The sequence below is a fragment of the Salvia miltiorrhiza genome, chromosome 8 (assembly GCF_028751815.1).
Source record: "Salvia miltiorrhiza cultivar Shanhuang (shh) chromosome 8, IMPLAD_Smil_shh, whole genome shotgun sequence".
NCBI classification, from domain to species: domain Eukaryota; kingdom Viridiplantae; phylum Streptophyta; class Magnoliopsida; order Lamiales; family Lamiaceae; genus Salvia; species Salvia miltiorrhiza.
The window spans coordinates 22,512,641-22,524,314 of record NC_080394.1 but is presented as its reverse complement, the minus strand read 5'-3'; the positions used below and the strand labels follow the sequence as shown (position 1 = coordinate 22,524,314).

Here is an 11,674-nt window from a genome sequence, read left to right as displayed (position 1 = left end):
GATTAATGTCTAAAACCGAAGGTCTTGGGTTCGAGCCCTTGTGGCGCGGCCTTTAAATTTCTTTATTTAATCATGTTAATTTATCAAAAATAAATAAATTAAATGATATATCAAATAAATAAAAAATAAATATTAAATATAGTTAGAATATAAGTAAATGTAAATTATTTTTTCTTAAAAATAAAATAATCTACATCAATTACTCAGTAAAGATCATTAATTTTATTTTATAATTTTGAAAAGTATCATTTTTAATTTCCCATCTATTTGATGGAAAATTTTATTTTCTTCCTTAAAATTATAGAATAAACACATCATTCAAATTAAAAGAAACGAATAAACAATAAAAAAAGAGTTTTCACATCACAATATATAGTTTTAAAACATAAGCTAATCATGCATAAAATTAATTTTTTCTAAGTTAGCTCATTACCTATGTCATCTTATTAGAAAAGCTTCAATTGATAAGTAGGAAAATAAATTATATTATTAGAATTTATTAGAATACTAATAAAAGAGCTGAATAATTATTTGATACCAAATCAAAGATCTTGCATTCATCTTTAATTTAAGATATATAGAATATTTTTTATAAATAAAATTTGATTTTTTAAAAAAATCATCAAAATATGAAAAAAGAGAGAGAAAGAGAATAGAAAATTGAAGAATGCGTATGATAAAATAGAGGAGAGAGGAGAGAGGAGAGAGAAAATATATGGGATATGAGATTTGTTGAGTTTTATTTTGAGGCGAAATTTAAAGTGCCCTTTCTCTTATGAATAATTTGAAAAATGTCCACCCTTATCATGCAAAGCACTACATGCCCTAAATAAGTGAAGAACCGAAAATGCCCTTTGAATGTGATGGATGTGCATTGTTTTCCGCAAAAGTTCTTACACATCTATGACAAAAGTTGTTAAAGTGTAAGAAAAACATCAATTCATCAATTTAAACATTGAAATCGGTCAAATATGTGTTGGAACATGTGAAATACTGACAGAGAAAATAATATTTATTTATTTTTGAATTAAAATCGAAGGTTTTACAAGTAAATCGTAGGCTAATTAATCAATGGAAAATAAATACTAAAAATTAACACAATCGATATTAGCACTCAAAACACACATTGGAAAAAAAAAAAAAACAAGCGTCCGACCGGGAAAAACAAGTGTCCGACCGGACACAAGGTTTCACCGGGCGGACACATATATGTTCCGGTCGGATAGATGTTTTTTTGGTTCCTATGTGTGTTTTGAGTGCTAATATGGATTGTGTTAATTTTTTGTATTTATATTCCATCGATTAATTAGCCTTCAATTAAGGGACATAATTTTTTTTTTTTAAATTGATGATAAACGACAAATATGATGTGAAATAGCTTTGTCAGTAAAGTATTCATGTCAAACACTCTAATTTCATTGAAATTCACGTGAAATGAAGGAATCTTTGTTTATATATGAGTGAATTCTCTCATTCTCTCATCCTCTCATCCGAACACTCAAAGTGAAAAAACACTCAAACTCATTAGAAATTCTAATATTTTCCAAGTGGTGAAGCTATTATTTGTGAATTCTCTCATCCGAACGTTTAAAGGTATGTCATTTTACGTTTGAAATGTAATTTAAGTTGGTTATTGTTTATTTTCAATGTTTTGTTTGATCCTATATGCTTATGTGAATTATTAGCATATTATAGCATACTATGATTTAAAGCCACGTTTGAAGGAAATACATGTGAATTAGAGCAAATTCTATCATGTTTTAAAGTATTAATTAGTAATTATTAGTTGCATTTTAGTTCTATACATATATATTGCTACATAACTCATGTTATTATGCTCGAAAATTATGTATCCGCCCGGACAAGTGTCCTTGAAAATGTGTCCGGCCGTGTGTAATTATATATCATGTAATACACGGCCGGACACATTTCCTCGGCTACTTCCCCGGGCGGATAGATGTTTTTCGAGTGTATTAACATGTTATATGTTGTATTTTAACATTGTATTCCATTTACATCATATATTTATTTATTTATTATTTTTTCTGTAGATGAATGAATATGGGAGATACTTTGTGGTTAATTATGGAGGTGCCTTCAATGGTTATGAGTACATCGGCGGCTCTTCTAAGAATTTGCATATTTTCGGAGACACAATGGCCAGTACGGTGTACATGATAAATTACCTGATGATGGAGAATTCATTGAGCACTAATTACAGCTTGTATTATTTGACGAAGAGATTAAATGGCAGGGTATACAGTAAAAATATTCTTGCCGATGACAATGATTTGCTTCAGTTGCTGGCGTCCCAGCCACATTTTCCTGAGATTTATGTTGTCGAAGACGATTACAGTGGAGGAGTGTATGTTCCTTCGTTCGATCTCCCTCAATCTTCCGGGTATGGAGGTGAATCCAGTGCACAATTCGAAGGTGGGGACGGATTGGAAGCAATCCAAAGATATGCTTATTTAGACCTATCAGCCGGAGATTCACCGGCGCAACAAAGTGTTGAACCGTCGGTCACTTGGGGTAATGATCAGTCAACGGGTTGGACTTCATGGGATGAGCCAAATCCGTACCAGTACGATCGCCCAACAACTGATCGTTGTTGGGGTCCAGCTGATGATCAATATACGTATGAGCCTCAGTTTGTGGAGGATGCTGGTAATGTAGATGAAGATTATGTTCCATCGTCTGAAGCCGAGACTGATACAAGCGCCTCTGAAGACTTGTCGGAGCCAGAGAACGTGAGAAGGGCGGGGATTGAATATGCAGATTGGCAGAATTTGCAGATCGACGAGGATGATGACGAACAGGTTCCTGGAGCAGATGAACTAACTAATTGGTTAGTTCCGGTTATCCCGTTGGACGCCGCAGCGGCACTTGTGGATATTGAAGATTATCAGCTATTGCCTCGGGAGTTGTCAAAGAATATGTATTTCAATAGCAAAGATGATCTGATCGTTGCAATCGGTCTGTGGAACATGAAGCAGGGCAAGGAGTTTTCTGTCAGCAAATCAGACAGCAGACGAGTCTACTTCAAATGCAAGCATTCAGATATGTGCCCCTTCAAGCTCCATGCATCGTCACAAGATGGAGTCATTTGGGGAGTGTATAAGTTCACCAATGAGCACTCATGCGACGGTGAGCTAGGGCGCGTAGCGCGAATAAAGGCCCCCGCAAAAGTCGTCGCAGCATATTTAGCACAGAAGATACACGACGATTGCGAGATCTTGAAGCCGAAGGCCATCCAGCTGGAGCTGCGACGTGAGTTTGGCGTACAGATCAAGTACGATGTTGCATTGCGAGCCCGTAATCGAGCCACTGAGATGGTTTATGGTCGACATGATCAGTCATTCGAGATGCTGCCCAAGTACTTATACATGTTGAGACAATCCAATCCCGGTTCGAGGGTGGAGTGGGAAGTTGACGATGATGGCCGATTCAAACACTTATTTGTTGCTCTTGCAGCTTCGGCTACCCCTTTCATGTTCAGCTTACGGCCAGTGATTGTCGTCGATGGCACACACTTGAAGGGCAAGAATAGGGGTATTTTGTTTGTTGCAGTGACGAAGGACGGCAACGAGAGTTTGTTCCCACTCGCGTATGGTGTTGGCCCGAAAGAAAACGATGAATCGTGGAGTTATTTCATGTCACGCATTCGACGTGTTTATGGCCAAGCCGATCCACTTTTGATTGTCTCTGATCAGCATATCTCCATTGCCAATGCTATCAGGAATGAGTTACCAAATGCAACCCACGACCTATGCTACTACCATTTGCAAAATAACCTGAAGCATTACGGTAAGGCAGTGGTCGAGGTGTATCGACAAGCTGCATTTGCGTACGAGAAGTCCGACTTCAATAGGGCTATGAACGCCCTGAAGGTTATGAAGAGAGCCGCGTACGATAAACTAATGGGGATTGGGCCGGAGAAGTGGGCTCGTTCGATGTGTCCTATGCCTGTGCGACGCTACAGTTTTATGACATCAAATGCTGCTGAAGCTTTTAATTCCAGATTGTTGTGGGCAAGAAGACTTCATATATGCTCGATGTTAGAGGCAATCAGAATTGTTATTGAGAAATGGTTCAGCGAGCGACTAAGGGCTGCACAACAAATCGAGCAAGGCTTGACTGTTGAGGCTGGTAAAAGGGTAGCTATTGAAGTCCAAAAAAGTCGTCGATACACTGCACAAAGGTTGAGTGGCATGAAGTATAAGGTGCAAACTGCTGACAGAAGCTTCAAGGTGGATCTAGAGAAGAAAAAATGCGAATGTCGAGTATTTCAGCTAGACCAACTGCCCTGTTCTCATTCAATCGCTGCAATAAGGTACGATCATGAAATGATTACTGTCGGGTTCATTGAAATGTAAATATGTTCTAATGTTCGTTATATTGATTACTATCGGAGTTTGTTTGTTTTTATAGTGAAGCCGGTGATACGATCGCAGAGTATGTAGACTCGTACTACACGAATGACTTTCTTATCGATACTTACTCTCGCGAAGTTAATAATCTCCCGCCGAGACGCCAGTGGTTGGTTCCCGAGCACATCGCTGAGCAGGTTGTATTACCTCTGATTGTAAAAGGTCAAGCGGGGCGCCCAAAAGAAGGTAGACATCGAGGTGGTGGTGAAGGCACCAGCACACAAGCCGATGAGTCTTCTAGTATCAGGCGTCGTAAACCAAAGAAGTGCAACATCTGCCATGAAGAAGGACACAGCAAGAGAACGTGCGCTGGCAGGGCGACTGAGCCCAGGGAGTAGTGGGATGTATTTGTGTGCTGTAACAGTTAATGATATTGATTGAATTATCTTATTATTCGATAAGGTGGAATGATTTACAGGAAATAATGCTCGTTGAATAACCAAATAGAAGCACACATTAATGTAACAATATACAAAACTATGCAAAACCAAGTCTAGTGATACGGGCTTTCCTAGTTTCACACAGCGAAAATATAGATCTAGCAATCTTGGCCCTGTATGCCGCCACGTTGTGGTTACCCCACTCAATGGATGGAGAGCCAGATATCAGTCGTTCTGCATACATGCAGACGAAAGGCCCGCAGCTGACAGACTCCTGCTGGTGAAACTGAACCTCCGCTGGAGCAAACACCGCCGTCATAAGTGGGTACTTCTCCTTTGCCACTGTCGAATCAATGGATGTGTCGTCTAGCCACCTCGCCAACTGAAGGACAATTGGCAACAATCTCAGTAAAGGCAGTAGTTCACCAACTCGACCATCCTGCTGTCGAGGTGATAGCTTGTGGAATACTGGGTCATAGACCTCGCAAACCAATTCTCCTAACCGGATCCGACATAGGACAAAATGGTGGCCAATTATGACTGGCATGAGAACCTATGACAAACCACAATAAATTGATAAGAAACAACATATAAAGCACAAATGACTAATGACAAATAATTGTTTAACTGATTACCTGTGTGGCATCCATCCATCCTATATGACCAGGAGGAAGTTCATGGCCCTTAACGGCTTTTCCACGTATTTGGCAGAGCCAGTCTATCCGGGGCTGCCAACCATCAGCTACTGCTCCATGCGTCAATATATGATACTCCTCTGGAGTAAACTCACTTCTTGCCCACTTCTCCAATAGAGCGTCCCACTCGCCCTGGAGGTATATCTACAGATCAATAGAAGTAATTAATAATTTATATTCACACCAATGAAAACATACAAATAATGAAAGTTTACTTACAAACCAATCCGTGTCTAATATGATTGTGTTATTCATATCTACGTCATCCAGTAAATCTGCTGAAGCTCGAAGTCTATTTCTCAAGCTTAAGAAATACAAGTCAATATCCTGCAACAAAGTTAAAATCAATAAGTTAGTAGAAAGTAATTTAACAATGTTAAAATCAATAGATTATTTACCCCAGTTGTGAATTCCTGGCTGACATTATCCACCCGCGCGAAGTCGTCGTACTCCCGCAAACCACCACTTGCCTTGACATAAATCTCACGACCCCTACCCTCTCGACACCTAGCCATCCACTTCTCATAATGGTCACTGCTGATAGTTAGACGGACGCCTCACCCTCTGACTGCGACGCGGGGGCTCTGCTGGCGGCTGCTCTGCTGGCGGCTGCTCTGCCGGCGGCTGCTCTAGGTGCTGCAGCAGCAGTACCTGTGGCTGCTCTGCCTGTGGCTCAGGCTCCTCCGTCTGAGCCTGTCCTGCCGAACTGGACTGTCCCCACTCATGTGGTGCAATAGAAGTGAGCGGTTCAGCAAAGAATATCGGGGTCTCTGTTCTATACTGCGGCTTCAGGAATGGGGAAGACCAATGAGGGTAGACCTGGGTCGACCAGTCAAAAGTCTGCTCCGCCGGTGTGTAGTCGCCCTGAACAGACTGATTCATGGCCCGTCACTGCTCGTTGTAATCCTGGGTCTCTGGATGGCGTGGTTCCTCACCGCGGGGGTCGTCGTCGCAGGAACGTGAAACGCTTGGCCCTGAAGCGTCGGGCCCTGAAGCACTGGGTGGAGGAGACCGTCGCTGTGGAGGAGACCGTGGCTGGTAATCATCAGGGGACCGTCGCTGGTCATCATCATCAGGGGAGTCGGGCACTCGGAAATGTTTGCTCTTCTTGCACCTATCCTTTTTACCCTTGCTCTTCAGTTTCTCCACGAATTTGCCGAAGGCCTTCTTAATCTCCTGACGGATCGTCTTCTTCACCCACTTACGATCCAGCTCACCCTCGCTGGGACTGGATACAGTCCGAGATCCGCTCGACGATGAAGAAGTTTGCGGCGCTGGGCGCTTGCCCGGATCTACTGAATGACGAGCCGGCTCGTGGGGTCGAGCATCCCTCACAGGGCGCTTGCCCGGATCTACTGAATGACGAGCCGGCTCGTGCTGTCGAGCATCCCTCACAGGGCCCCGGACACTGTGACTGCGAGTCGTACGAGGCTGTCTAGGTACATCCTCCTCGTCCCCGCGCTCCTCCACAACACGGGCTCCGGTGCCCTGTGGAAATTGGACACCCCGAGCTAATGGGTTGTCGGGGGGCCTGAAGCTCACCGAGAGTTCGCCCGGTGTCAGCGCTGATATGAAGTAGTGACTCGACAGATCGTCAGCATCGGGCTCCAGGGGCATGACACCACCCTAGAAAGCAACAAAGATAATATATTAGAACATAAGTAAAACCAGTAACGGTGTGGAGGATAATCTTAAATAACTGATTACCTGTCCCTCGAATAGATCGCGCAGACCGTGAAGCTTCGGCTTACCCCTGAAAGTCCATCTCAAACACCGAGGGTGCGCTGTCGGATCACCGCTAGATGCTGCGACCATGTGTCCGAAGCCCGGGACGCGCTCCAATGCCCAGACATATAAAGCCCACGAAGGACCGTAGAAGTGATATTTCTCGCCAGTTCCTACATCTGTCGTATAATGGCATAACATCTTATACGAATACGCGCCCCAGGGGAATCTATCAAACGCAGCCAGATCATCCACCAAAACCCAAAGCCACGGCTGTACCCGCGCATCCAACCCAAGAACAAGGGTGTGAGCCACACACACGAGGACAGCACGAAGGTACAGGCTCCCATCCTCATCATCCACTCGACGATCCAAATCGCACACGCGTTTGATGAGCGACTGTATGGTCATGCTTCGCGTACCGCAGAATCGTCGGTATGCCTCCACGCGACTGCAGTCGTGCTGTAATGTCGCATCGAACCTCGATCCCCCGAAATTGAGCCCAGTCACTAATGCGTAGTCCGCAGGGGAAAATCTGACTCGTGCTCCGCACAGAAAGAAGCACATCTCATTTTCTTCTGACACAATCTGCCTCGATACAATCTGGTGTAATGCTTTATTGCTCTTCGCGCCGGGCCTCCAATCAGTGAAATGCCCAAAACATGATGCTCTAAATCTTCCCAATAAATCTGAATTGCACTGTTCGCCGACCACATTTAAAGTTTCAACCAGCTCCGGAAAATGTGAATCCCTATAGTAGGTGCTGATAGCAACCTCCGTCTGGTCTATAGTGTCGCGACGAAGATATGGGACATTAAACTGCAATTTAATACTAAATTCAGTAAAATTCAGTAATATTAAACTGCAATTAAATTCCGCAAAATATTAAAATTCAATAATTCAGTAAAATACTAAAATTCGAGAAAAATAGTCAAATTCAGTAAAATATTAAAATAGTAATTCAGTAAATTCAGTAATATTAAACTGCAATTAAATTCAGTAAAATTCAGCAATTTAATATTAAATTCAGTAAAATTCGAGTAATTCAGCAATTTAATATTAAATTCAGTAAAAATTCAGTAAAATATTAAACTGCAATTAATACCAAGCAATTTAATTAAATTCAGTAAAATATTAAAAAACTGCAATTTAATTAATACCAAGAAATAACAGTTTCATTAATTAATAATTCAACAATTATAATTAAATTAAATTCAGTAAAATAGTAATAATTAACGTAAACATACAGATAGACTGAAAAAAGTATTTTATACCTAAATAACAACTATCCGGCCGGCGAAGTGTCCGGTAAAATGAATCCGGCCGGGTACATTTCAGATTGAAACTGTCCCGGCCGGACTCATTATTCCGGGCATAGTGCCGGCCGGGTAGTTGTTCTATCGGCATAAAATACTTTAATTTATTAAATCGCACAAAGCCCACATACACAATGCAATTATAATTACTTAAACAAATATTTCAGATTGAAACAAATTCAGTAATACCCAGCAAAACTCGCAATAATAATTACTTAACCAAATATAATTAAATTAAATTCAGTAAATTACTAACTGATTAATATAAACATACAAATAATTAAAATGGAATATTTTATGCTAAAAAACGATCGGTCCGGCCGGTGAAGTTCCCGGAAAAATCAATCCGGCCGTATATTTCATTTAAATAATGAATTCGGTCGGACCGATTTATCCGGCCACTTCACCGGCCGGACCGATCGGTTTTTAGCATAAATTATTCTATTCTATTCAATTTCATGAAAATTAAAAATAAAAACCTGTGAAGAAGATGCCATTGATGAGTACGACGTGCTTCAATATTTTGAACTCTCTCGGTGGGTAAAAAAAAGTGAAGAAGCCGATATGTGTGGTGAGTAAAAAACCCTAGTGAAGGAAGGTAAATATAGTGGTGTTAAAAGCTTCGAAAAAAATGTGATTGAAGCCGATTGTATCGGCTTTATGTCTATCAAAAGAGAATCAAATTTTTTAGAAAGATATTTTTGACCTTTATGTATCGGTTGTTGCAAAATTCACTTGGTAACATGCATGATTTTTTTGGGTAACACGCATGCATTTAATTGGGACGGATTTTGAGTATATATATATATATATATATATATATATATATATATATATATATATATATATATATAGGGAGAGGTTCAAATAAGAACCACTAAATAAAATTAGAACGGAGAACCATTTTAAGCCATTCGATCATCAAGATCTACGGTGGATGCATCATCTTGGTGGATGAATGCAGATCCTGGGTTCGAATCCTGAAGGGAGCAAAATTTTTATTATTTTCGGATGCATTAAATTTAATAGCGAATGCATTAATTTATATAGCAGATGCATTGATTTTAATGGTTCTTATGTTCTCACGATAAGTGTGGTTCTCATTATAACCACACCCTATATATATATATATTTTAAATTTAAAGATATGGATTAATTAACACGATATATATAGTGTTATATACTATATATCAACATTCAAGAATAACACAATATATACAAATAATTTCAAAGAATATATGTATTGAAATTAAGATATTAAAGGGAAAAAAAATAAAAAATTTAAGATAGATACGCATGGATATATATTATTAGCTTCTTGATTTTTATTTTTTTTATGAAATTGAATAAAATATAATATTTTATGCCTAAATAATATCTATCCGGCCGGTAATTTTCAAGGAAAAATGTATCCGGCCGGGTCATTGTTTTTCTGAAATGTACCCGGTCGGATACATTTCTCTGGCCATTTCACCGGCCGGATCGATGGTATATCAACATAAAAGTGTTTTTTCTATCTATTGCTATCTTTATATTAATTTTTACTATTTTGCTGAATTTAATTTAATATATTGTTTAAGTGTTAATTAGTGTCCGGTCGATAATATTTACACTTTAAATTATCCGGTCGATAATATATATACAGTTTAAAAAAATCATATCGGACACTCAGTGTGTAATCATTTCGGTCAACATCACAAATTATTGTACAAAAAAGCATTGGAACTTAAAAATGTGTAAGATTGTGTAAGAAGACCGAAATGATTACTTAAGATGTTGACCCACTCAAGGGTTAATTAGTAATTTAGGGCATGGATAGCTTTGTATGATAAGGGTGGGCATTTTTCAAAATATGAATAAGGAATGGGGCACTTTTGCCTATTAACACTTTTATAAATACCCTTTTTTCTTTAATTACAATTTTGCCACAAATTGTGTTTTCATATAATAAATAGATTATTATCCATTTGTATTTCTAATTACTACTACATCATTTTGAGTTTTTTGACATTGAGGGGTTGGGGAGGAGGAGTAGCGGGGTTTGAATTCGGGACCTCACTGTTCACATACAGGAGGTCACACCATTTGATGTTTCTTTAGAGTTGTAATTTATAGTTAGAAGCTATAAAACCAATTTGATACTTATATAGTGTTTAGTTATTTAGAATCATTTTGAGTTGTAATTTATATAGTTAGAAGCTATAAAATCAATTTTATACTTATATAGAGTTTAGTTATTTAGAATCATTTTGAGTGATAATTTATAGTTAGAAGCTATAAAACCAATTTCATACTTATATAGAGTTTAGCTTTTTTTTTTTTTTTTGTTTAGGTAAAGAGAGATATCTTTATTAAACACAAGAGCATGGTAAATGGAAATGACCCTCCATAGCCAATGAAGGTTCACTCCAAACATGATGTGTATGAAAATCTCTCGCAACCTTAGCTAGAAAATGAGCTATAGTATTGCGTTCTCTTCTAACATGATTGACGTGAATATCCGGCAGCAACGACAATTCCTCTCGGCAAAAGGTAGCCAATACGCCCATCTCAGAAATATTCCTCTCACCCGAACATATCGCCTCACAAGCACGCTTGCAATCGGACTCCACCCAACCACGAGAAAAACCAAGTTCCTTTAGCCAGGAAAGCACCTCCTTGATACCCATGAGCTCGCCTTCATCCACCCTACGAAGCCCCGAAACTCGCATAGATTTACCAGCAACAAAGTGACCCTCATGGTCACGAACGACGATCCCAATCCTCATAGAATTGATATCCGAGAAGAAGGCATGCGACATCTACTCCACACTTGACAGAACCCGGGGGCAGGGGGTGCCACCCAACACAGGTGACAGCAGGCGTCGAGGTGGAGCTCTGGGTAGATCGTTTTTTTCGAGCCAAAATCCATTCAGTCCGGCATTCAGATGCCAACATAGTCGAATGAGCCGGGAACAAAAATACACCCTTCCAAATAACACCATTCTTGTCTTTCCAAATTTGCCACAGCACCATATAATCGTTGCGGTTCGTGATGTTGATTATATGCTGATGTAAATCGCTGCAACTCTAGCATTCCTCCACGAAAGGGTAATAAAAGAACGAATGCCAAAGGTTCTCAAAGCTAC

At 39.7% G+C, this 11,674-nt stretch overlaps 3 protein-coding genes across 3 annotated transcripts; 1 reads left to right on the top strand and 2 right to left on the bottom strand.

The window, feature by feature from the left end:
- The first annotated feature begins 2,403 nt into the window (after positions 1-2,403).
- On the top strand, positions 2,404-4,768 carry LOC130998200 (uncharacterized). The gene is made up of 4 exons (XM_057923630.1): positions 2,404-2,433; positions 2,544-2,888; positions 2,997-4,333; positions 4,432-4,768. Exons 1-4 carry the CDS (start codon positions 2,404-2,406, stop codon positions 4,766-4,768), a joined length of 2,049 nt encoding a protein of 682 aa, XP_057779613.1.
- Positions 4,769-4,907: 139 nt separating this feature from the next.
- Positions 4,908-6,037, bottom strand: LOC130998199 (uncharacterized). The gene is made up of 4 exons (XM_057923629.1): positions 5,904-6,037; positions 5,725-5,832; positions 5,446-5,649; positions 4,908-5,363 (listed from the first exon to the last, which is right to left on the bottom strand). Exons 1-4 carry the CDS (start codon positions 6,018-6,020, stop codon positions 4,908-4,910), a joined length of 885 nt encoding a protein of 294 aa, XP_057779612.1. The 5' UTR covers positions 6,021-6,037.
- A 9-nt stretch (positions 6,038-6,046) lies between these two features.
- Positions 6,047-11,347, bottom strand: LOC130998198 (uncharacterized). Its single transcript, XM_057923628.1, has 3 exons — positions 11,030-11,347; positions 7,213-8,049; positions 6,047-7,131 (listed from the first exon to the last, which is right to left on the bottom strand). Exons 1-3 carry the CDS (start codon positions 11,345-11,347, stop codon positions 6,394-6,396), a joined length of 1,893 nt encoding a protein of 630 aa, XP_057779611.1. The 3' UTR covers positions 6,047-6,393.
- Between the last annotated feature and the right edge of the window lie 327 nt (positions 11,348-11,674).